General features: G+C 41.4%; 1 protein-coding gene across 6 annotated transcripts in view; it reads left to right on the top strand.

The window, feature by feature from the left end:
* The window catches only part of CEP350 (centrosomal protein 350), a 166,158-nt gene that overhangs the window by 77,049 nt on the left and 62,974 nt on the right, over window positions 1-26,135 (top strand). For 4 of the 6 annotated variants that reach the window (XM_034778216.1, XM_034778219.1, XM_034778220.1 and 1 more), the window contains 13 exons: window positions 4,844-5,007; window positions 6,240-6,429; window positions 14,323-14,537; window positions 14,922-15,085; window positions 15,759-15,869; window positions 16,132-16,272; window positions 17,628-17,764; window positions 18,239-18,358; window positions 19,970-20,136; window positions 20,851-21,047; window positions 22,787-22,971; window positions 24,053-24,140; window positions 24,527-24,673. In XM_034778216.1, the coding sequence (XP_034634107.1) occupies window positions 4,844-5,007; window positions 6,240-6,429; window positions 14,323-14,537; window positions 14,922-15,085; window positions 15,759-15,869; window positions 16,132-16,272; window positions 17,628-17,764; window positions 18,239-18,358; window positions 19,970-20,136; window positions 20,851-21,047; window positions 22,787-22,971; window positions 24,053-24,140; window positions 24,527-24,673 (2,026 nt within the window). The remainder of the gene's footprint in view (window positions 1-4,843; window positions 5,008-6,239; window positions 6,430-14,322; window positions 14,538-14,921; window positions 15,086-15,758; window positions 15,870-16,131; window positions 16,273-17,627; window positions 17,765-18,238; window positions 18,359-19,969; window positions 20,137-20,850; window positions 21,048-22,786; window positions 22,972-24,052; window positions 24,141-24,526; window positions 24,674-26,135) is intronic. The other 2 variants (XM_034778217.1, XM_034778218.1) reach the window with 2 other exon arrangements.

The raw sequence follows: 26,135 nt of genomic DNA on the forward strand, positions 1-26,135 counted from the left end.
ATCCTCAGTAGGTACAATTTTAACTGTTGATCTGCGGTCCTCAAATTCCAAGATCTTCTCCCAGCAGAGGCTCGTACAGAACTGGGGGCCATTGCTGAGGAAGGTAAACTGGTTGCTAGGACCTCCCTCCAGGGTTCCCTCGATGCTGCAGATGCGGCTGCGCGCACTCTGGTGTCAGGAATCGCTATGTGGCGGAATGCCTGGCTTCAGTCCTCTGGCCTCCTGCCCGAAGTCCAACATACCATTCAGGACCTCCCTTTCGATGCCCAGGGCTTGTTTGCGGATCATACTGACTCCCGCCTGCATACCTTAAAGGACACGAGAAACACCATTAAGTCCCTAGGTATGCATACCCCGGCTAACCAGAGGAAGCCCTGTAGGCCACAGACCATCCAGCAACGTCCTTTTCCTCCTAGACCGAAGCAGGACCCTTCTCGTCGCAGAGGTAGATACTTTTGACGTAGACCGTCTCGCCCCTCCTCTGGACAAGGTCAAGGACAGTCTAAGCCACCCGCGGGCCCTAAGCACCCATTTTGAAGGTGCGCCAGAGGACGGATTACCAGTTCTTACCCCAGACAGTTATCCCTTTCTGAACTGTCTATCCCATTTCTACCATGCCTGGTCCCATATTACCTCGGACCGTTGAGTCCTCCACATGGTGCAGATGGGATATTCTGTCCATTTCCATTCCATCCCGCCCTCCCACCCCCCCTTCCCTGTCCCTCTTCAGGGGCCCTTCTCACGAGCAACTCCTCATCCAGGAGATTCAATCCCTCCTTGCCCTAGGGGCAGTGAAGGAAGTTCTTCAGGAGCTCAGCGGCAAGGGTTTTTACTCCCGCTACTTCCTTGTCCCCAAGGCAAAGGGAGGCCTAAACCTATTCTGGACCTCAGGAAGCTCAACAAGTACATCGTCAACTTGAAGTTCCATTTGATCTCCTTAGTCACTATCATCCCTTCACTGAATCCGGGAGACTGGTATGCCGCCCTCGATATGAAAGACGCGTACTTTCACATATCGATTACTCCGCCTCACAGACGTTTCCTCCGTTTCGTGGTGGACAAGACGCACTATCAGTTCACAGCCCTCCTGTTTGGCTTGTGCACAGCCCCGCGTGTCTTTACCAAGTACATGGCGGTTGTGGCTGCCTTCCTTTGCTGACACCACATACACGTCTTCCCGTACCTAGACGACTGGCTTATACGGGGCCGGTCTCACCATCGCGTCCAGTCGCAGGTACACCTACTCATGGACACATTCACTCACTTGGGTATCATGGTAAACCTCAGCAAGTCCATCCTCGCCCCTTCTCAAACTATAGAGTTTATAGGAGCAGTCCTGGACGCAAACCAAGCGAGGGCTTTCCTTCCAGAAGCACGGCGCCTGGCTGTAGCAGGCATAATTACCAGCCTCTGCAAGTTTCCCACCACCACAACAAGGCAGTGCCTCAGGCTGCTGGGTCACACGGCGTCCTGTACATACGTGGTGCAACACGCCAGGCTAAGGCTCAGGCTGCTTCAGACGTGGTTGTCTGCCTATCGACCGGGACACGACAGCCTAGAAACAGTCCTCACGGTCCCAAAGTGCACACTCGACTCCCTGCAGTGGTGACTGGACCCTCAGATGGTGGGTGCCAGGGTCCTGTTCCATCCCCCCCAACCCACTTTGACTCTGGTTACAGACACATCTGCCCTAGAATGGGGAGCCCACCTCGGCAGCCTGACAATGCAGGGCTTATGGCACGAGAGCGAGCTGTCGCTGCACATCAATATCAGAGAACTCAGGGCGATCCGCCTTGCGTGCCAAGCCTTTCTTCCCCACTTGCGGGGCCACTGCATAGCAGTCCTAACAGACAACACCACGGCCATATTCTACCTGAACAAGCAAGGCGGAGCTCGGTCATCGCGGCTCTGCCAAGAAGACCTCTTTCTTTGGGACTTCTCCTTAGCCCACTCCATCAACCTTCAGGCCTCATACCTGCTGGGTGTCCAAAACGTTCTGGCGAATTCTTTGAGCAGGCGTTTTCTGACTCACGAATGGTCCATACACCTGGATATCATTCCGTTTTCCGCACCTGGGGGTTTCGTTTCCCCGAATCAACTTGTTTGCTTTGCGGACCAACAGAAAGTGTCCAGTTTTCTGCTCCTTTTGGAGTCACAGCCCGGGTTCGTTAGCGGACGCCGTTCATATCACGTGGTTGGGCTAGTTGCTGTCTGCCTTCCCACCATTCCCGCTGGTTCATAAGGTGCTCCTCAAGATCTGCCAGGATAAGATGTCCAGATGTCATACTGGTAGCCCCTGGCTGGCCGCGTCAGTGTTGGTACCCGACCCTGCTGGACCTGTCAATTCAGGCCCCTCTATGCCTTCCTCTCGACCCCGACCTCATCTCCCAGACCCATGGTCGTCTCCTACACCCGGACCTTCAGTCGCTCCACCTTATGGCCTGGAGGATCCGTGGCTGAACCAGGCCGAATGCGCCTGTTCAGATTTGGTAAGGTGGGTGCTTCTGGAAAGTCACAAGCCGTTGTCTAGGCTTACCTACAAGGCTAAGTGGAAGAGGTTTTCTAGCTGGTGCGCTCAGCGGCAGGTGCCCCCGCCCCAGGCTTCCATTCCATGCATCTTGGACTACTTGATGTCCTTAAAGGACCAACACCTAGCCTTTGGATCCCTTAAGGTCCACTTTGTCGCCATTTCTGTATTTCACCCAGGTGCAGCGGAGCGCTCGGTGTTTACACACCCGGTCGTGCGGCGTTTCCTCAAAGGCCTGGAGAAAATCCATCCTCCAATAAAGGTCCCATGCAGGTACGGGTGGCTTCAACTTGGTCCTCTCCTGCCTTATGGGCCCTCCTTTCGAGCCGCTGACCACCTGCTTTCTTCTCTATCTCTCCGAACTACGGGCTCTCACGTGTGAGCCGCCCTATACCATCTTTTATAAAGATAAAGTCCAACTAAGACCTCATCCGGCTTTTCTACCAAAAGAGGTGTCCCGTTCTACGTGAGCCAGGATATCTTCCTACTAGTTTTCTACCCGAAACCGCATGCTGACCTACGTGAACAACGCCTCCATTCTCTCGATGTTAGAAGGGCACTCGCCTTCTGTATAGACTGGACAAAGCCCTTTTGTAAAACAACTTAGTTGTTCATCGCCATTGCGGAACGGATGAAAGGCACCCCGGTCTCCTCTCAACGAATATCTTCGTGGATCACCGGGTGTATTAGTGCTTGCTATAACCTGGCAAATGTTCCTCCGCCTGCTGTTACGGCTCACTCCACAAGAGCTCAGGCGTCATCAGCTGCCTTTCTGGTACACATTCCTCTCCAGGAAATCTGCAGAGCTGCCACGTGGGCCTCGGTTCATACCTTCACATCCCACTGTGCCATCGTCCAGCACTCTCGGGATGATGCAGCCTTTGGCAAAGCGATCCTTCAATCTGTGGTTCCTTGACTCCGACCCCACCTCCGAGGTAAGGCTTGGGAGTCACCTAACTGGAATTGATATGAGCAATCACTCAAAGAAGAAAAAACGGTTACTTACCTTTCTGTAACTGTTGTTCTTCGAGATGTGTTGCTCATATCTATTCCATTCCCCCCACCTTCCCCTCTGTCGGAGTAGCCGGCAAGAAGGAACTGAAGGGGGGTCGGGCTGGCAGGGGCTTATATAGATTGCCATTTTGGTGCCACTCCAGGGGGCTCCCCAGCCGGCTCGGCGGGTAGCTGCTAGGGTAAAAGTTTCCGACATCCGTGCACGTGGCGCGCGCACACACCTAACTGGAATAGATATGAGCAACACATCTCGAAGAACAACAGTTACAGAAAGGTAAGTAACCGTTTTATTCAAATTTCTTGAATTTTTATTCAAATTCAGCTACATCGAATTTTCCATCTTTATAGCTCAGATTTGAGGGGTTGGAGATGGGGGAGAAGCGACAACCCTAACAACTTTTTGGGGAAGGAGCAACATGTTTGTCTACAGTTTTTGTCTAGGCCTGAATAAGTGGAGGACATAGCACATTTTTCATTTTCATTATATGGCTAGCTGTAAAAATGTTCTCTTACCGAAGAAAACAAATATTACAATTTAGCTTCTAATACAACTTACCACCTTTCACATAAGACTATCCCTTTAATTTTTTTCATAAATGCATGACCCTATTGAAAAAGTCTACAGTTCTACAAGTTTATCAATAATATCAGACGTCCATGTGTAATTTAGATTTCCATCAACTTAAGGGTAATACATATGTGTATCCAAATCTGTAATTGAATGCCCATAAAAACTTGTATCTGAAATTATGCAAATATCCGTCTTTTGTAATTTTACATCGGCTGAAATTCAGTACACGCAGAATCAGGTCTGAGGCCTGGGGTACACTAGCGGGGTGGTTCGAACTAAGATACAAAACTTCAGCTACGCTAGTCGCGTAGCTGAAGTCGAAGTATCTTAGTTCAACTTACCTGGCCGTCCTCATGGCGGCGAGTTGACTGCCGTGGCTCCCCCGTTGACTCCGCTTACTCCTCCTGCCGAGGTGGAGCATGGGTGTCGATTCGCGGATCGGTTTATCGTGTCCAGATGAGACGCGATAAATTGATCCCTGATACATCAAACACTGCCCGCCGATCCAGCAGGTGGTATAGTCGTACCCTAAGTTCTGAGTATCCTAGCAACTTGCTACCAATATCTAATACCAAAAGTCATCTTGTTTCTCAAGATGGATTTGTAATGCGGCAATATAAAATTGGCCCTGATTTTAATCATCTGTCTCCTCAAGAAAGTCATGTAGACTTCTTGTGGCATGGAAGAGAGGAGTTGGGAATCTTCTGCTAGTGTTTTTTGTTCTATGGCAGTATCAGTGGCAGCAGCAATTCCAGCATTCAAGAAGAGCTTCCCAGTAGGAAGTCTCCCCATGAACACCGATCTATAGAGCTAAACTCCCAGCATTCACCTGGACCCTGGTCTGCAGCATCTTCTCGCTCATCTGGATCTTCTAAAAGGAGAGGGAAAAAGGAAAGTAAGTACAGTGCCGAGTGTAGACTCACTTTTATCACTTTTGTCAGCTGGTTATATTTGTATGCTCACATTTTTAAAGGATTTTTTCTGGGATAATTAGTGTGATTGATTAAGCATTTTCACTTATCCAGGGGTTGATGGTACAGCATCTGTAATCTAGTACCAGTATAGTAGGAAGCCTTGTTTACTCTTAACCCTGTATAAAAATGTCTGCTTTCATTACATTACTATTCTAAAGAGAAAGCAAATGTCTGTTTTCAGCAGTTATTTTCTCATGTTTTGACCATGTAAGATGCTCATTTGTAAATCAGTCTGTTACAAATTTGGTGAATATTGAAACCGAGTTGTTAACGCTATTTCTACCAGAAACCTCAGTGTACAGTTTGGGGCGATCCTTTTATTGGCCTTGTCATATAGTAACTGCTAAAAACAAACAGTTGAGAAACTTAATAGTATTGTGATAAAATGTGCTATATTAATGACCTCGCTTTATTTTTTTATGTAACCTAGAGATTATCCGCAAATTCTAAAATTAATTTTAAAAAATCCATTCAGCTGCTGTGAAATTAAAATAATGGCCACCCTATACAATATATAGTCCATCATTAGGCTATGAAACATCTGTATCTTATGCATAAATATCAAGCCTCTTACAGTAGTTTCTGTTACATTAGAAAGGGAGCAAAATATGATTTGACAAATGGGAAATTAGTTTTATGCTTTTAAAAAAACAAATAATGGACAGTAAGATGAGAATACTAAATTTAAAATGTGGTTACAGTCAGAAAAGAAATTGTATCGTTGGAGGTTCCATATTTTCTCTGTGGCTTCTGTATCAGAATTCCTCAGTGTGCAAGTCAAGATAGGAATTTTTCTAACCACCACCACTACCACAAAAACTGATATTTTCAGTTTAAGTTGCCTGTAATTGTGTGTGCAGTTGGGGTTTAGCTAACTATTTTGATGAAGAATGTGTGAGGCAGAACAGAATTGACTATTATACATTCATGGCTGGATTGGCTCTGCAGTGCAACAGGCACTCTATTACTAAATTTAAGTAGATGTGATTCAGAACAGGAGCTAGTCTTGGGTAAAAAGGTGCCATATTTATTTAAGAGCACTTTAGGCTAGATAAGGCCCTTTTTAAGTGAGGGAAACGTTCACTCAATTGTTTCTTTGTAGCTAATAACTGCTGAACTTTGGATTTAACTTTGCCGGTATTATACTTTGCAGGGATAGAATCTTTCAATGGAAGTTCACACCACTTTCCTGTGGAAGACGACAAAATACTATCCGAGTCAGACCGTGGGTCCCAGCAAGCAAAGAAGTCCTTGCCTAATAGCAGAGTTTCTAATAGAGACCTTGAGCAGAACGCAGATACTGATAGCACTTTGGAAGAGTTGTCTGGACATTCTTTGATGAGGTAAAGTGGACCGTTATAAGACATCATGCACATATTACTAGAACTTGGTGTTGAGTTTTAATATGTAGTGTGTAGTACAAGTGCAACCATAATGTAGAGGTGGAGAAAGGATTTGCAGCTTGATCTGCTGTTTCAGCACTATATTGAATAACTTGGTATAAAAGTCTTAAATTGTAGCCTGGCTCCTGAAAATTCTACCATCTATCTGGATAAGTTAGCAGTAGTAATTCACAACGTTTACTAGTGAGACACCTGTACTTGGAATAAACATAGTTTGAAAGATGCTATCTGATTCATTTTTAAAAATTAATAAATTTAAAGAAAATATTGAAGCTGACACTATCGTTCTGAGAGAGGACATAGAGTTTGAATATTATTTGTAGGTTTGTGGCAGCTTTTGTAATGAATACAGCTACCTCATTTCAGCACAAAAATGATCCTCAAGGTCTTGTCTGTCTTGTTTAATGCTCAGAAGGAAACTGTCAACTTCAGTTCTTTGAAATGGACTAGTTTAAAAGAATGCATTTTCTGATGGAATACCCTTCAAACACAATGTTTTGAAAACCTTTTAATTTTTGTAAATATTTGAGAGTTTTTCTTAGGGCTGTTGATTAATCGCAGTTAACACACACAGTTAACTCAAAAAAATTAATTGCGATAAAAAAATTAATTGCGGATTTAATTGCACTGTTAAGCAATAGAATACCAATTCAAATTTATTAAATATGTTTGGATGTTTTTCTACATTTTCAAATACACCGGACCCTCGCTAGAAAGTGGGATTTGGGATCCATGCGCGGTACCACGTTAACGTGGGGACCGCGTTAAAATGAATTGCAATTAAAGTAATTAAATTTGGGATCCGTGGCTGCAACAGTGTTATATGTGAATTTCACGCTATATAGATGCGCATTCTAGTGAGGGTCCGTTGTATATTGATTTCAATTACAGCACAGAATACAAAGCAAATAGTGCTCACCTTATCATTTTTACAGTGCTAATATTTATAATAAAAATAATATGAACAAAAGAAATAGTATTTTTCAATTATTATTTACCGTTTGCATAGTTCTCTAGCCAAGCAATAGCATCTTCAGTGGTGTGATTCAGTTCTTCTAGGCCACCACTGAACCTAGTCAACAGGCATTCATCAACAATGTGTGTCATCGTCTGTGTTGCGCCACAGCTGCACAATGGGCTGTCACAAAAGGCCCAGCGATACTGGTTAGCTGCACAAAGACCTTGCCCGGTCCGGAACCTGTTCAACAGGGACCATTGGTGACGGGGCAGGTCAAAACCAGGCTGGCAGATTGTGGGGTCAGCAGCAAGGGACTGGTTGAGGATTATAATAGATATCCATTCCTCTCGCCAGAGTGTTTCCACTCTAATATCCTGGTGTGGCGGATGAGACCATAATGGGTGATGTGACAGCAAACATGTAGCTGGTGATTTTAAAAGGTCATTGTGCAGTGGCAGGCTTGAGTTGATGCTTACTTTCTCCAGTAACTTGCCAGTGGCAACTTCTCATCTAATATAAGGAGGAGCAATATTGCTCAGAATTGGAAGCCATGGGAGTGGTATCAGACGCAGGATGCCGGAGATGATCCACACGGCGGCATGTAACTGCTTATCCACCAGTTTGGTGTGTGACGATCGACTCCATACTGGTGCACAGTACTCCCTCACCGAATACGAGGTGGCAAGAACTGACAGCCGCAGAGTTGGAGCACGGGCACCCCATGACGAACCTGCCAGTTTGCTAAGAAGGTTGTTACACATCTTAACTTTTGCTGCTGTCTTCTTCAGGTGGGCATGGCAACTAAGTGAGTGATCTAAGGTCACACCTAGATAGACCAGTTCTACTTCATGCTTCACCTTCTGACCATTCAGATAAACATTCAGTTCTCGGGTTGCGCTAGACTGTTTTTATGCCGCTTGACTGAAGGAGCCAAGTCTTACAATAGTCAGCTAACTTTAACATGTCCCGGTTTAAGATGGCATCAAGCTCGTGAAACGTCAGGGCTGGGTACCGCAACAGATGTCTGCGTAAATGAACTTTCGTGACTCTGTTGTTGGCAAGTCATTGATGTAAAGGTTGAATAGGGTTGGAGAAAGTACAGAACTCTGGGGTATCCCATTGCTCTGTCATCTCCAAGCACTTGTCTTCTCCCCCATATGGACTCTGAATTGCCTGTCATGGAGGAACAGTTCAACAATGCCTGTGACCCAAGGTATTGACCCAAGGTAGCAGGACCCATGATACGATACCTTCACGAGCCATACTGTATTATACGCCGCTGTTAGATCAATGAAAACAACACCTGTTTTCAAGTGTCTTTGGAAGCCATTTTCAACAAATATTGTCAGTGGTTGCAATGTGCTATGACCTTGGAGAAAGCCAGCTTGGTCAGGACTCAAAATTCTCTCTGTTGTAGGACCAGGCGCTCCAGTGCCTTGAAGCACACTGACAGTAATGATATGGGACAATAGCTTGATGCTTGACTTGAGTCCTTTCCAGGCTTTAGGATGCCAATGATTTTTGTGGTGCGCCATATTTTCGGTAGCCTGCCTTCAGTGATGACCCTGGTGAAGAATTTCACAAGCCAGAGCTGAGCACAAGGGCCAAGGTTTTTCAGGAATTCTGGAAATATGTTGTCATAGCCAACAGCTGTTCCACACTTGATGCTACCCAGTGTCTGTTACAGTGAATGGTTCTGGGCAGCTTCTGATCTGGTGTTAACGTTTAAACCTACGCCGTTCGTTCCTCACTTGTCTTCGCACCTGTTTCTCCAAAGGTGATCTGGCCACTTTAAGTAGGTATCCTGGTTGGGTGTCACAGAGGGTCAGCAGAGTGCAAGTGGCTGCTGTGCTACTCCAAGGCATTGGAGCAGACTCCAACACTTGCAGCGGGAGTGGGTAAAGCTCGTTCTCTCGGTCATCTCTTCCCATCTGGCTCGGCGAGCAGTGTCCAATGATTCGATCAGATGGTCAGCGACTTCTGGGTCACCAGATGCCTCATACTGCTCAAGCAAGGCAGCGCTCTCCTCGTCAAAACGGGATGTAGACCAGGCAGCAACCACGTGGGATGGCTCTGCAGGCTGCTTTGTAGATAGCACCACAGAAGCGATGGTCGGTCTCATTTACCAAGATATGCTGGGCTGGTATTGTCACCACACTCTTATCCAGTGCTTCCCTATATTTTCCCCAGTCAGCCTTTTGGAAGTTCCACTGCTTCTTTTTGGAACTCTTGACAACTGGGAGCTGTAGCCCTATATGGATCAGCAACGATCTCCGTTGGCTGTGTGGAAAGTTATTCAAGACTTGGTATGTTGCTGGCTGAGGATGGCCATGAACTGAACTGACCCAGCACAAGTCAGGAGAATAATCATGATCCCATCTAGAAGAATGGAATGTGCCTTGCAGCTTAGCATCATGGATAAGGGCAAGGTCATTTCGAGATGCTCAGGCTGCAGGTTGTTCACCGTCAGTGTCAACCTCCTTATACCCCCAGTCTGTGTGATGGCTGTTGAAGTCTCCAACATAGAGAGCTGGGTGTGGCACACTTGGTAGAACCTGTTGGTTCCAGCTGATGCTTGGAGGCTTGTAAACTTTTCTAGCCAGATACCGCCAACCTGGATGGTGTCACAGAATTCAGTAGATAATAGCTGAGTGGCATCTGCGATATCGGCTCGAATGTATGTGGCTTGGCTGTGCTTTGGGTGTGCCACATGGCACAACAGGTCAAAGCTGTCGATACTGTAACACCCGGCTTTGGCAGTTGCCGTGTGTGTCTTGCAAGCAAATTATATCGATAGTGTGTTGATGAGCAAGAACACTGAGTAAAGCCTGCTTGGCAACTGACAAACCCTCCACGTTAGGTTGTAACTCACGTAGAGCTGGAAGAGGTGACTCCTCAATTTTCAATTCACCTCATACAAGTACCGTAGTGCAATCTCTTTATCATGAAAGTGCAACTTACAAATGTAGATCTTTTTGTTGTTGTTACATAACTGTACTCTAAAACAAAACAATGTAAAACTTTAGCATCCACAAGTCTACTTAGTCCTATTTCTTGTTCAACCAATCGCTAAGACAAACAAGTTTGTTTACATTTACGGGAGATAATGCTGCCCTCTTCTTATTTACAGTGTCACCTGTAAGTGAGAACAGGCATTTGCATGGCACTTTTGTAGCCGGCATTGCAAGGTATTTAAGTGCCAAATATGCTAAACATTCATATGCCCCTTCATGCTTCTGCCACCATTCCAGAGGACATGCTTCTATGCTTATGATGCTCGTTAAAAAAAAAAAAGTGTTAATTCAATTTTTGACTGAACTGTATGTTTCCTGCTCTGTTTTACGCACATTCTGCCATATATCTCATGTTATAACAGTCTTGGATGATGACCCAGCACGTTGTTCATTTTAACAACACTTTCACTGCAAATTTGACAAAACGCAAAGAAGGTACCAATGTGAAATTTCTAAAGATAGCTACAGCACTTGACCCAAGGTTTAAGAATCTGAAGTGCCTTCCAAAATATGAGAGGGATGATGTGTAGAGCATGCTTTCAGACGTCTTAAAAGAACAGCACTCCAATGTGGAAACTACAGAACCTGAACCACCCAAAAAGAAAATCAACCTTCTGCTGGTGGCATCTGACTTATGATGATGAAAGTGAACATGCGTCAATCCAAAGTAGTGCGGACCGTTATTGAGTGGAACCTGTCATCAGCATAGACGCATGTCCTCTGGAATGGTGGTTGAAACATGAAGGGACATACGAATCTTTAGCACATCTGGCACATAAATATCTTGCCATGCCGGCTACAACAGTGCCATGCAAACACCTATTCTCTCTTTCAGATGACATTTTAAACAAGAAGCGGGCAGCATTACCTCCTGACAATGTAAACAGACTTGTTTGTCTGATTGGCTGAACAAAAAGTAGGACAGAGTGGACTTGGAGACTCTAAAGTTTTACATTGTTTTATTTTTGAGTGCAGGTTTTTTTATATAATTCTACATTTGTAAGTTCAACTTCCATGATAAAGAGATTTCATTACAGTACTTGTATGAGGTGAATTAAGAAATACTATTTCTTTTTTTTACAGTGCAGATATTTGTAAACAAAAATAAATATGAAGTGAGCACTGTACACTTTGTATTCTGTGTTGTAATTGAAATCAATATATTTGAAAATGTAGAAAACATCCAAAAATATTTAAATGAATGATATTCTATTATTGTTTAACAGTGAGATTAATTTTTTTATTTGTGCGATTAATCGCAATTAATTTTTTTAATCGTTTGACAGCCCTAATTTTTCTACCTCACTGTTGATGTTAAGAACAGCCTTTAGGGTGCACCCAAGTGCAATATCAAATGTGCTCAGATTTAGCCCTCTTTCTCCTATTTTTTCTTTCTGGATATATGCCTACCTGTTGACTTTTCAGATTTAGTTTCAGTTTTGTTGCAGCTACTATGGGTAAAAACCTTTGTGCAGGGGCTGTGAAAGTGTGTGTGTGAGTTCTTCTCCCTCACCCCTATCAGAACATTGCATCAGTGGTGGTGACGTACCGGTATATGAGACTGAAAGAGCAACTGATGAACAAAACATTGAAACAGACTCCACACTATGCTGCCAAATTTACAAAATAAACACGTGGAAAAATTAGAGACTTTTTTTCCTCTAGACTGCTTAATTATGATAGTCTTAGGTGTTATCTGTAGTAATAGCAGGTGCAAAATAGAAGTGATTTTCAAATTAACACTGTCCCTTTTAATCTTCATTTCTATACCAAACAATTGTAAAGAAAACCCTGGCCAATACAGGCATCTTTTAGTTTAATTGCTGAAAAGGCACTGAAGCTAGCTTTTCTTTTTCCATCTTCACAAAGAGGAGTCTGTAAGAAGCAAAAAGAAATAGGCAGACTACCTATAAAGAGCTGTTGCAATCTCTGCCAGTAGAAACCACAAGAATGTCTCTTTGGCTGGGGTGACTGTAGGCTCCCTGATGAATGAGTTTATGACAGTATGATGTTTTGTGCAAAGATGGGTTGCTGCTCCAAAGGAGTATAGTGTGGGAGAGAATTTAATACCCATCCTTGCTGCTGTTGCAGTTCATGTTTCCATTAACCATGTCATTGAAACTAAAATCTTGTCTCAAATCTCCTAAAAAGACATGCAAGTTAGTTTTCATGTGTCTGTTCACTGAGTGCATACAGAGTGATTGTGATGAATTGTCTTAGTTTAGTTGAAATATTGAACACAGTATTGGGTTTGAAAACCACCTCCTGGCCTAATGAGACATGAAATGGGTTGTGCCATTGTTTTAATATGTATCTGGGAGGCTTCCCCATGATTTAAGCATTGACTGTTAATCATCTTTGCTTTCATAATTTTGGAATGTTAACATTTTTGTATGTATTTGAATCATTTTCTGAAAGTTTTTGGAAAGCGATGTACAGAAACTTCCCTCCACAGACAGTTTTCATGTTGTATTTTATTAACTACACCTCTGCCTCGATATAACGCTGTCCACGGGAGCCAAAAAAAATCTTACTGCGTTATAGGTGAAACCGCGTTATATCGAACTTGTTTTGATCCATCGGAGTGCGCAGCCCCACCCCGCCCCGGAGCACCGCTTTACCGCGTTATATCAGTATTCGTGTTATATCGGGTCGGGGTAGAGGTGTATTACTATTTAATTCAAATTTAGGACTCTTTGGCATTTACCTCATTTTGCAAAGGGAGATTAATATTTAAAGGTAACAGCTCTGTCATAGCCACTTGCACCTCTAGAGCATTTCTAAACTGTAAAGGGCTTCTATAATGTCAGGTTCTTCTGTAGGTTTAATTAATTTTCTGTAGGTAAAATTAAGTTCCTGGCCAAGACTTTCAAAATGAGGTGCCTAAAGTTAGAGTCCTAAATCCATATTTAGGCGCCTGAATGTGGCCTGATTTTCAGAAGTGCCGAGTTCCTATCAAATTCCAATGAAATCGATAGGAGCTGCTGGATAATCAGGCCACTTACACTGGTGCCTAAGAATAGAATTAAGGGGCTAGCCTTAGGCACTTATTTTTGAAAATCTTTGCCCCATGGTACAGAGAGAAGTTTGTATCTATGGGATAGTCAAGGAGTCCTATCACCTTTTGATGTAGTTATTTATGTGAAGGATTATAGGGTAATTTCTACAGTATGTTACTGGCCTTGATACTTTAATGACTGTTTATAAATTTGACTCATATGAGATTTTTTTTCTCTGTTTAGAACCTGTAAGTAATCCTTGTTCCTTTATTATTTATATACTAACTATGCTTGATACTATAGAACAGGGTCGGCAACCTTTCAGAAGTGGTGTGCCGAGTCTTCATTTATTCACTCTAATTTAAGGTTTTGCATGCGGGTAATACATTTTAACTTTTTTAGAAGGTCTCTTTCTATAAGTCTATAATATATAACTAAACTATTGTTTTATGTAAAGGAAATAAGGTTTTTAAAATATTTAAGAAGCTTCATTTAAAATTAAATTAAAATGCAGAGCCCCCCGGACCGGTGGTCAGGACCCGGGCAGTGTGAGTGCCACTGAAAATCAGCTCGCGTGCCGCCTTCGGCACGCGTGCCATAGGTTGCCTACCCCTGCTATAGAACAACTTTATCAAAATGTGTCCCAAAGTGGAATGCATGTGTAACATCCCTGTAGTGAGACACTTCTTAGGTGCCTACCCTGCATTTGCAAATCATAGGAGAGCATTCCTTGTACATAGTCTGTTCAAATGTAGACAAACAGGGGATTTAGCTTATTACTATGTAAACTGTCATCCTTGCACTTAAATGGCTGGGCATTGGAGAATACTGATCTTTTTCTGGTTTGATTTTTTTCTGTCAGTCTCTCAGACAAGGGAAGGTCCCAGAAGACCCCAACCTCTCCCCCGTCTCCAGGCTCCCAGAAACTGTTACAGTTTGACTCTCTAGGAAATACAGCGGAAAGAGCCAGGTCCCCTGCAGGCTTTCCTGGGACTACAGCTTCAGGGTTCAAGCCCAATGTACCCATCTCTGACTTGAGCCTGGGAACTAGCAAGACAGGAGCAGCAGCAGTGGCTGGTGAGCTGGCTCCATTCAAGCCCAACTAATTCCATAAAACTTCCTCTTTTTTTTTTTTTCTCTTTGTATTTATGTATAGTTTCTATGATGCAGGCTAAGGGCTTGTTTACACTTGAAATGCTACAGCTGCAGTGCGACAGCTGCATTGCTGTAGCACTTCAGCACAGACACTCGTGTCGTCGTAGGTAATCCACCTCCACAAGAGGCAGAATTCTTCTGTCGACCTAGCGCTGCCTACACAGGGACTTAGGTTGGCTTAACTACATCATTCATGAGGTGGGGATTTTTCACACCTCTGAGCAGGATAGCTGGGTCGATCTAATTTTTTTAGTGTAGACCAGCCCTAAGTCCTATAAATGTTAAATAGTAAGTATTCTCTTACAGGATCCATGCGCTTCTCTCCTGCTGGTCTCCAGCATCGTTTGTCAGCAGAACTCAACTACCTGAGTGCCATTGAGGAATCTGTACGACAACTCTCGGATGTAGAACGAGTGCGGGGCATATCACTTGCCCAGCAGGAGAGTGTTTCACTGGCTCAAATCCTAAAGGTGACTGGAAACTTTCTTTTACTTGCTTTAACCCTCTTGTTCTGTATTTTGTGAGGGAAAAAATAACCAAAGCACTGTAATTGAAATAGTTCTGCTGCTGATTTGAAACAATCCATAGCTGAGGTGATGCAGTCTATTTGAAAATGTCCAATATATTCTAAGATCAATACCTGCATCATCTTCCCTGTTCTTATCAACACACCAGTGGTGAGTCCGGAGCTCCTACCATTAGTATGTCATTGGCTGAAATAATTGTTTTTACTGCATATCATGATAAAACTAGAATTTATTTACTTGCTAGGTTTGATACTTGGCCCTTAGGCAACAAATGGTGGTTGTTCAGGCTGGGTTCTTGGTCTTATTCTGGATATATCTTGGTTGAAATCTGCTCCTCTTGACAAGATTAGCTACTTCCCAAAGCAAAACAAGCAAACCTTTCAGATTCTGATTTCTTTTGTACCCAGAGGGAAAGGGGGGGAAGAGGTATACATAGTTGTCAGCTCCCTCACCAACAAGATATTGGTGCCAGAAGAGAGATTGAAGGTTTGACTTTAGCACAGGAAGCTTCAAATAGAGCAGCATTCTGACTGTCAGTTAGCTACAGTTAGTGGGGTGGGTTGTGGAATCTAAATGCAGATTTCTTTACTTAACACTAAAATGTCTCAATCTGTAGGCACAGCAGCAGCGACATGAGCGGGACTTGGCTCTTTTGAAAGTCAAGGCTGAGCAAGAGGCTTTAGAGAGTCAAAGACAGTTGGAGGAAGCGAGGCAGAAAGCGGCTCAGGTAATGCCTACCTTCAAAAAATATGAAGTGCGTAAGAGACAGCGCTTTGAATCTGTAAGTAAACCTGTGTCCAGAAATATTCTTAATGTGAAGTCCAAGGATGGTCTGGAATGGGTGAAGGAATTTGAAGTATCTGACCAAAACACATCAGAGACCAATCTTAATTTCAAACTGATTTTTTTTTTTTAAGACTGTAAACTCAAAACGAATAGTAATACTACCCACCAAGAGTAATTATAATCTTGCTGTTTTTTCTTTATAGGCCCATGCAGAATCTCTGCAGCATCTGGTCCAGTCACGACAGGAGGCAGCAGAAGCACTACAGGAAACGACATGTAAAATTGCAGCCCAGCAGGTGGAAGCTGCTTTGCTCACCACGGATGCAGCTCGCCAGATCCGTGAGGTGAGATTTTGTATGAAAGACTTGATGAAAATGTTCCATTGCCAAGTTGTCTTGCTACTAAAACATTCACTCTTCAGTGTAGCTTCTTCACCTTTGCAGCATGCTAGAGCTGGGAGGATATTCAGTAGAACTTCTGGCCCTGCTATTTAGAAAAAAGTGAGTGGCCTTCTTATAATCCTCATGCACTCCCCAGAGCATCTTACTAAGAGATAAGAATGATTCAAAGAAAGGGAAGTCATGGTCAAGTTGACAGGCTAGAGAGAGTGAGTTTTTGGATCCATGTTCTGAAGAAACTAGGGCAAAACTGAATTGAATGTCCATAGAGTTAAATGGATCATAATGATGTATGGTGAATACCTGTCGTCAATGCACCAAGTACATTTGCTGGGCACACACCATACTTTCCTTAAGTATAAAGGGAGTTAAATTTTTCCCACTATTTTCAATAATGTGCATATATATGTATGCAAGAAGACATGATGGTGTGATGCAAGTTTATCAGTGTGTGTTTAAGGTTGCTACATTACTCACGAATGATGAAGACATGAGCAAGTTATTCAGATCATCCCAACCAAAAATATTTTATGCTGCCACACTGTCTGTTCTGCAAAAGCCATATATTTTACAGAAAAACTATTTTAGAAATTTATTTAGTAAGTTCAAAGAAAAATATTATTGGAACTGATTTTTTTGTACCCATTCACCAAGCTTTTAGTCTCCCAAGTCTGAACATACAGACCTCCTGAAGAAGAGGAAGATTTAAAACTAGTAAATCTTGAGTTTCTAAATACAGAGTGTCCACATATTTTGATATGTTTGATATATTTTGTATACCTGATTAGAAACAAGTGCCTTATTCCATTGAAAGGAGGAAATTCCTGGGTTTCTGATTATATAAAACCATTTCTAGCCCTGATGGTTTGCATGATATTGGACCATAAAATTGACACTTGTTCAAGACTAGTCATAGTCCGTCTCACTCATCAGACAAGTGTAATTTTTGGGGAAAGAAGAAAATGATATTTGTGGCAGATTTTCTTAAAAAAATCTGTTAAGCTGTTTGGAGTTTTGGAATGTTTGTCTAAGTGAAGATCATTTAGTGAGCAGAGTTCAGGTTAGTTGGCTAAAGTAGCATGGTTGATACAGTTTATCAAGTGTTTTTTCCCCACTGTGTGTGTGTAAATAAAAAATAAATGTACAGAGCAATCTGCTCCTCTTTCTTAGTTGAAATTGACCCATCTTTAAGTGTAAATCATTCGTATATCATGGTGATATGTGTCGTATATATGCCTGCAACAATTTAAGAGTTTCACATAGGGAATGCAGCTGTGTATCAAGTATATTCCTGTATTCAGATGACAGAGTTGGCACGAACACAGATGTCAGATGCAGTCAGTGCTCCAGCAGCTCCGATCACCACACTGTTTGACCATCAGCGGCAACATCATTCAAAGTTCATGAAAGAGCTCAGAGATCGAGCCGATACAAACAGGTATTTGACCAACACAACCTCTCACAAACGTAGCACTTTAGGAAAAGCAGTAGCAGTTGTTGTGGCCTCTTATACTAGTTCTCCCACCATTTTTTAGTGACAACCTTATTGGGCTTTAATGAAAGAGCATTATGTAAAGGAGTTCTATGTGGATAGAGTAGATAGACTAGGAAGATTAACTTAGCTTAATGTAAGAGTACAAAGACAGAATTTTTTTCCATGGTTTACATATCATCTGTTCTGTAAGAGGTTGTACATAAGTGAGAAGTGAAACTGTTTACTCTTTTAATTGGATAGTTTTCATCCTGTTTAGTTTGGTCTGATTTAACTGCCTTATCCTTTTTTAAGTCCTCCATTCTCTTTACTCAACAGACCCTTATTTCTCCTATTAAATTGAAGTAAATTGTAAAACCTTTTTTTTTATTCTTTATTCCAAGACTACTCAAATTTATCCAGAACATTTTCCTTTGACAGGAAAAATGAATCTGGAACCCCGTCACAAAGTAAAGAGAAGACAGCTGACTCAAAGCAGACATACTCCCCGTTATTTGATAGTTATTCAGAATCCTCAAGATCCAAGAATCATGATCAGAGGTGAGAAGAGATTAAATTATGCCATCAATTTCTACTTTAAAAGTGTAGTAAAGTAAAAATATATACAAATGAAGGCTCTGGAAAACTGGTATCTATTGGAATTTTAACTTGCCCCCAATGAAAGTTTCTTCTTAATTCCCAGTAGTTGGAGATTGGTTTATGTCCCAAAGCTTGAAGGTTTCTATCCCTTCCAAAACTTGTTTGTTTGTTTTTAAATATTTACTATTATAACTCTGGATATTAGTGTTATTTATATAAATAATCCTTAATCTAATCTTTTTGTGTGTTTCCGGCTAAGCTCTGTGCCTCAAATGAGAACTTGTTGCAATGTATTCCACAGTCTCGTGGTGTGGTGTGAAGATATTTTTTTTCCATTTTAAATTTGCCACTGTTTAATTTCACTGAATGTCCCCTTGTTCTTCCTGTCTCATGAAACAAGAACGGAAACTCCTCTTCTGCCTTCTCTATACCATTAATTATTTTGTATATTTTTTATCTTGTCCCCTTTCTGCCATGTTCCCATTTGTGTCCTTTCTAAGGTAAACAGTACTAATCTTTTCAATTTCTCTTTGTATGAGATTTTTTTCCATGTCCGTAATCATTCTTTTGTTGCCTTTCTCTGAAACCTCTCTGATTCTGTTATATATGTTTTGAGATGGGGTAACTGGAACAGTGAATGGTGTCCCTGGTGAAGACATACCATTGATCTATATAATTGCTTTACAATATATGTCATATTCTGTGTTCCATTCTTCATATACCCTGACATTTGATTTGTTTTTATTTGGCAGCTGCTCTGCACTGAGCAGAAGTCTTCATTGAGCTGTCTACAGGTGCCTAGGTCTCCTTCCTGGGAGCTATTTGTTAATTTAGAACCCAGTAAGGTGTATGAGAACCTTCTGTTGTTCCATCCATTATTCATGATCTTGAATTTGTCAACACTAAATTTAATCTTTCATTATATTGTACATTCTCCCCTAGTTTGGTTAGGTCCCTCTGAAGTTCCTCATAGTTGTGTCTGGTCTTGACATATCTAAATAACTTTGTGTCTTCTGCATATTTTACCACCTCACCAGTAACTTTTTATCCAAAGGAAAATTGACCACTTATTCCAACTTAGTTTTCTGTCTGTTAGCTAGTTTGTTTCCCCTCCCTAATAATAATAATAATTAATAATAAATAATTTAAAAAGCTAACCCTCCCCCCCCCCCCAAAAAAAAACTTTAAAGACTTGTAAAAGGGAATGATTGGCATGATTTATCGTCAGTACCCATTGCAGGGTAAAAGATGTGCACACTTACAGGCTTGTTTGTTTCCCTGGCTGTTCCTTTCTATCTTAGACCAGAAGTGAGAACTTTCAGTGTGGATTTCCAATTTAGTTAGGCCTGGGATTTTGCAGTAGCCAAACTGTGCTTTTGTTTAACCTAAGTATTTTTTTAACTAGGATTTTTACTCAGTAAGAGATAAGATGAGAATACAAACTTTTTTTTTTTTTCCAATGTTGAAGGAGTGAACAAGCAGAACTGTCAAGTACCTGTGCAACATTTCTATGTCTTGTTTCTGGTGGAGAAAAGCAGAAAGAAGTAAAAAGTGTTTGTTCTTGTTAAATAGTAGCAGCAGCAGCCGGCAGGAGAGTCCTTCAGTTCCTTCTTCCAAGGAGAATGAGAAGAAGCCCTCCCGACGTGAAAAGACGAGCAGCTCCATAGAAGAGCAGGCTCGTACTGGTGTGGATGATTCCTTGCGGAGCGATAGTATTCCATCACTACCAGATGAGAAAGGTTAGACGTATTCATGATCCTTGGTGAAGCTAGAGGTAGTGACTCGGAATTAAGGTCTTTGAGATAAGTGGAGGGGGAATGCAAGTGAAGAAAGATGAGCCTCTGGACTAAGTGGTAGTCTGTGAAGAGATAACAGAGGATGACACGGTGGGAAGGAATCATTTAAACTGTTCTGTATTTAAGGGGCAATTGATTTCATAGGCTGTTCTATTTTCTGTTAATTTAACTGTTGCCAGATGTTCATTTACTGTTATACCAGAATATATGCTGAAGGCCAGATGTTTCAGCTACCATGAAAATGCATTTGTATAGTTATTAAAAAAAAAAAAAAAATTCAGACTGTGAAGTGGCACTGGATACCTTCCATTTGAAGCCTTCATTAGCTAAATAATGCTATTAATTAAAAAATGTCTGATATTCTACTTCATTATAATCTCCAAGGGGTGACCACACATTTTTCTAATAGGCTTTTTTTTGCAGGATGTTAAGTGTAGTTCAGACTATTATTTTTATTTTGGCTTATACGTTTTTCACAGTATTAGCATTCATTCTGTGATATAACATTTTTGCCCATTATTTGGCTGAATTATTCAGTCTGAGTTTCCACACAACACTTTATACCTTTGCTGAGGCTAGATCCACTTCAAAGCCCATTGTGTGCATAATGAAGACTCTCACTGGAGAATAAATTTTTTTTTCTGATTCTTCCCTCAGATTCAGCTTCCATTGCAACAGAGTATTCCCTGAAATTTGATGAGTCCATGACAGAAGATGAGATAGAAGAAAAGTCTTTCCGGTCTTTGCTACCTTCTGAGAGCCATCGCAGGATTAACATGGAGAAGAAACGAGGTCATCGGGACGATTCTGATGAGGAAGTCTCCCCAGAAAAGACAGCCCTGTCATCTGTCAAGGTAGGTCTCAAATACCATGCAACTGTAGTTAAGGAGAATAAATACAGTTGAAGTTCTTCCCTAGGTGAGATACTCAATCTGTTGGTGACTTTGAAATGGGCCATCTTTTGTCAAACTTTAGGATGTTTTTTTTTCCTGTAAAACACTCAAAGGATAATTGTATATACAAATTGGGCCAAATGTAAAGCTAATAGAGAATGAAGCTTTCCCTCGTGCACTGAATTTCAGTTGTACATAATATAACTTGTTTAACATTTTGCCTTTAAAAAAAAAAACCTTTGGAAATCACATAATAAAACTCTGATAAAAAGTTATTTAGCTTTCAAGTCAGGCACCTGAAAATTACAAAATGCCAGAACTATGATAGGCATAGGCAACCTTAAATCAGGCATTTCCAAACTTTTGAATGTTTGATTGCAACCTAAATAATGTTTTTACCATTATATTTTTTATGTAATCTTTCAACTATTTCAATAAACACTTATGAATGTGCACTTAATACAAACTTTTCTAACAACTATCCCAGTGTCTCCCCACATTTTTATCCTTCAAACAAAAACCTTTAACTTAGAATTAAGCAAATCATATCAACGCAGTTGCTGAAAATCTAGAAATCACATTTCCCCAACTACGTACTTGTCGCTTTTCCTTCTTCTCTACATCCATCAAATACCTATACCACTCAGACCTACTCCATCACACTCACCAGCAAATATGCAGCCCTCATCCTGCCACTCCCACTAGTTTAGCCCCTATTATTAACAGGGCAGGAGTCAAGAAGATTTAAGAGACTTGTAGCTAAAGGTGCTTCAACTCTGGTCCAGAGGTGACTTTCCTTCTGACAAACTTCTAGTGGTTCACCGTGGTCCCAGTTTGTTGGGCTTTGGATGTTCCAAGCCCAGCTGACCTACAGTTGGGCATTGTTAAGATTTACCAGGGAGAATATGTGAACATGGATGTGGCATGGAAAGCACTCTCCTATTGTGCCACTTCCCCCTATAGATCAACAGACTTTTTGGAACTGTCATCTAACTATCAGTTGGCTACGGTAGTTTTGTAAAACGAAATATAGAAGCCTTTAGCAAAGGATAAAGCTGAAACATGTAAGTTTGAAGCATTTACATTTATTCAATGCTGTTGTGTTTGGGGCACATTCTTCTGCTTCTCTGTTGCTTTGTGGCCTTGTCAGCCACAATGGAGAAAAGAAAATAAACTAAAAATGGCATCAAAATAAAAAAAAAAATCCAAATGTCCCTACACCAGGAAAAGCACTAACAGTTTTTCAGGTGAAAAAGACATTTTCAAGTGGATGTAAAGAACAGACTAACCGCTTGGAGAAATTAATCTTTACATTAATGTAAGATGTTGGAAAGTTAAGACTGAGCTCAATTTATAGGGAAAACTCTTTGTCGGTGTGTGGCATGTAATTCTCAGCCTGTACTTTAAATGTAGCATCATTGTCTAACAGTAAGGTAGCTCGATGTCCTTGTAAAATGAAACAAACAAACCCACACCACCACCCAATGGGGATCTCAACTTGCCCCTCCCTCTTCTGTTTCATACCATCTCTTCAAATATCCCCTGGTATGAGTTTCAATCTCCACATGTAGTTGGGTACTGGTATTGTATATGCAGAATGCTGGCCCTCGTCCTCTTTCACTTAGATAATTTGGGTCTGATGAAATATTACCTGAGGTCCTTTTTGTGGGGATTAACTGGAATTTCTCTTGCCTCACCAGGAGCTAAGTATGCCATTCTCGGGGGGGCAGGATAGTTTCTCTAAATTCACCATGGAGATGGTACGGCAGTATATGAAGGAAGAGGAAATGCGAGCAGCTCATCAGTCTTCACTGCTTCGGCTCCGTGAAAAGGCACTGAAAGAGAAAACCAAGGCTGAGTTAGCTTGGCTGGAACACCAGAAAAAGTAAGAGAACTCTGAATATGTAGTCTCACTGATGATTCCTGCACTTGTGCTTCTACCTGGGTATTTTTTTTATGGCTTCTTCATGTTCTGTTTTTTAAATTCGATTAAGTGTTCTTTGTAAACTAGTCATCTAAAATCACCGTATACATATAAAAAATGTGAAAATGATGCAATAGGCACGTGTATTCTCCAGTTTAAATTCAGTACTGTTCAATAAAGAGAAGCTTGTTTACACAGTAAACTGCGAGAGATGATGATTGTCTTTATATGTTCTTTTTATTTAAATATTGCTTCCTGAGTTAAGGTTCATAGTGGGGAGGGTGCAAGGAGAACATAACGATTCCCTCGTAGATTGACAAAGCAATTAATTGTATAGCGTCACTAATAAAGTCCCACCTGAAATCACTTTTTCAACTCAAGAGGAACCATTTTCTTTCAACTCTAAATTTTTCTGTTACATCCACATGCAATGTATTCAAACCTTAAATATGCTGCTGCTGCTTCAATTATCTTGTACTGAGACTTCTGTCTCATCTCTTTTATGTGCATTTTGATACTGTCTCAACAGTAATAGTGGTATTAAGGTCACCTGATTTCTCCCCCCCCTTCTAAAATTCCCGTACCACCAACCAACAAAGGCCCTGTGTTGCCATAAACAACTATAACTGTTTCCTTTACTCTAGGATTTCATGTGTCAGACAGGGAACTATTAGAGTGACCTGAAGCATTTTTTTCACTCACTGTCTTTCAAATGACTGTGCTGTGACTATCTGGCCTGGGCATGAGAGACAATGTCTGGCATCACCTACATTGACTCTCTTTTAACTTTTTATGCCTTTGCTACAGAATTGTATCTCAAACAGAGCCAAACTAAATATAGCAAAACTGATTCTGTTTAGCCCCTAAAGAACATAGGATAGTTCACCAAAGAGAATATTCATGGTGGAGTTTTGACATGCAAAATGGTGCTACTCTGTTTTGGAGATGTAAGATTGCAGAGTAGAAAAGTATTGCTGAATTTGGAAGCAGGAGAAATTAAGGCTATTTATTTATTTCTTCCCTTCCCTCAATCTTCTTGCAGACATTTACGAGACAAAGGAGAGGATGACAAGATGCCACCCATCCGAAAGAGACAGCGTGGTCTGCTATTGAGGCTGCAGCAGGAGAAGGTAAATGCTGCCCTGTAGAAAAATCCAGTTGAACCCATTGTATAGTCGCTGGACAGCTCTGACATTGTATAGATACTTAAGTATTGAACCAGAACCACCAAACCAGGTCCTTGGATCCTAAGCTTATTGTGGTTCTCATTATTATTATTTTTATTTATTTGTATTATAATAGCATCTAGCATTAACAAGTTGAGCCTTTTACACCAGGACACAATTATTAGTGGTGGTATAGTAATTGATCAGCTGTCCTTGCTCTGAGAATAACTGAACAAAATTATCAAAATAACATAATGCCTTGACTAATTATAGGCCTTACGGCAGCCTCAGCATGCATTCCAGGCAACTGTCACTACAGTTCTTTTGCTGCATCTTTTCTACCTTTAAAGGCGGAAATTAAGCGTTTGCAAGAGGCCAATAAGGCAGCTCGGAAGGAGAGACAACTGATACTTAAGCAGCAGGAGGAGATAGAACGAATCCGCCAGACTACCATGAAACTGCAGGAAAAACTGAAGTCTGCGGGGGAAAACAAGCTGGTAAGTAACATTACAGAAGCTGTATCTTACTACTTGGAGCCAACCCATTCCAGTGGTAATTGACTTCAGTGTTATAGGAATGAAAAGCTATCATGTTGAATATATAGCTTACAGACTTGCTTCTCCTCCTCCTAAATCTTCCCTCATCCCTTGGGTTTATGAGCAATTTTGTCTGTCTGATCTGTTTAATTTATTGTGGAAGGAAAAAACAGCCATATGGCAATGACTTTCAAAAGATGTTTATTTTTTGAACTGGATAGCAAATGATGTTAATAGTCAAGATTTTCAAAAATTACTAGTAATTTTGGGTATCTTGATTTATGGATGCCAGCTTAAGACACTTTAAAAGGGTCTGATTTTCAGAAAATGCTGAGTTTTTGCCCTTTGAAAATCAGGCTGTTTTATGGAGTCCCAAGTTAGGTCCTGAAAAATTGAGGTATCCAAAGTCACTTTTGAAAATCTTTACTAATAAAACCAGTTTTCCTTACTATACATTTCTGGTTTCATCTGGAGAGACTAAAACTTTCTGGTGATTTTAGACAATTTAATTCAGTCTTCCAGTTGCACAGGATATAAGAGATTAGGGACCTAAAATGGCGGGAAGCCTCTGTATCATGGGCAGTACCAGATGCTGTGCTTCCTGGATGAAAGCCCTCTTCGGAAAGTGAACATACTTGTTACAGTACAGGATTGATGACTATCGCAGCAGCAAGATTCTTGGACTTTCCAGACCATGCAAAGAGTGCATTCACTGTGAGTAAGAGGAAGCAAAAGGAAGGCATGGTCATCTAGGAAAGAAAGAAACCCATGTAGTTAACTTGTTAAATAAGTCCTTGTTAGAGACTAAGGAAGGTAAAATGTAGAATCGAGATTCTATAGAATAGGGGTCAGCAACCTTTCAGAAGTGGTGTGCCGAGTCTTCATTTATTCACTCTAATTTAAGGTTTTGCGTGCCAGTAATACATTTTAACGTTTTTAGAAGGTCTCTTTCTATATGTCTATAATATATAACTAAACTATTGTTTTATGTAAAGTAAATAAGGTTTTTAAAACATTTAAGAAGCTTCATTTAAAAATTAAATTAAAATGCAGATTCCCCGGACTGGTGGCCAGGACCCGGGCAGTGTGAGTGCCACTGAAAATCAGCTTGCGGGGCTGCTTTTGACACGCGTGCCATGGGTTGCCTACCCCTGCTATAGAATATATCCTACCCACAAAGGGAGGAAAAGTACAAGACTGAGAAAAAGACATGAGAGTGGGGTGGAAGCACAGTACTTTGAAATGTGTAGGTAGTATGGTTTGAGGTCTTGACCTTTAGTCTTGCATGTTTCTTTCTGTAGGTTGAAAAATAGGAGAGATCACCTTACAGATGCTAAACTCTTTACAAAATCTAAGATGAGGCTTTATTCTAGTAATATGGAAAGGGTTACTCAGTATTTAAGAAACTATCAGTGGAGAACTT

Source organism: Trachemys scripta, chromosome 8, assembly GCF_013100865.1.
Source record: "Trachemys scripta elegans isolate TJP31775 chromosome 8, CAS_Tse_1.0, whole genome shotgun sequence".
Taxonomy (NCBI): domain Eukaryota; kingdom Metazoa; phylum Chordata; order Testudines; family Emydidae; genus Trachemys; species Trachemys scripta.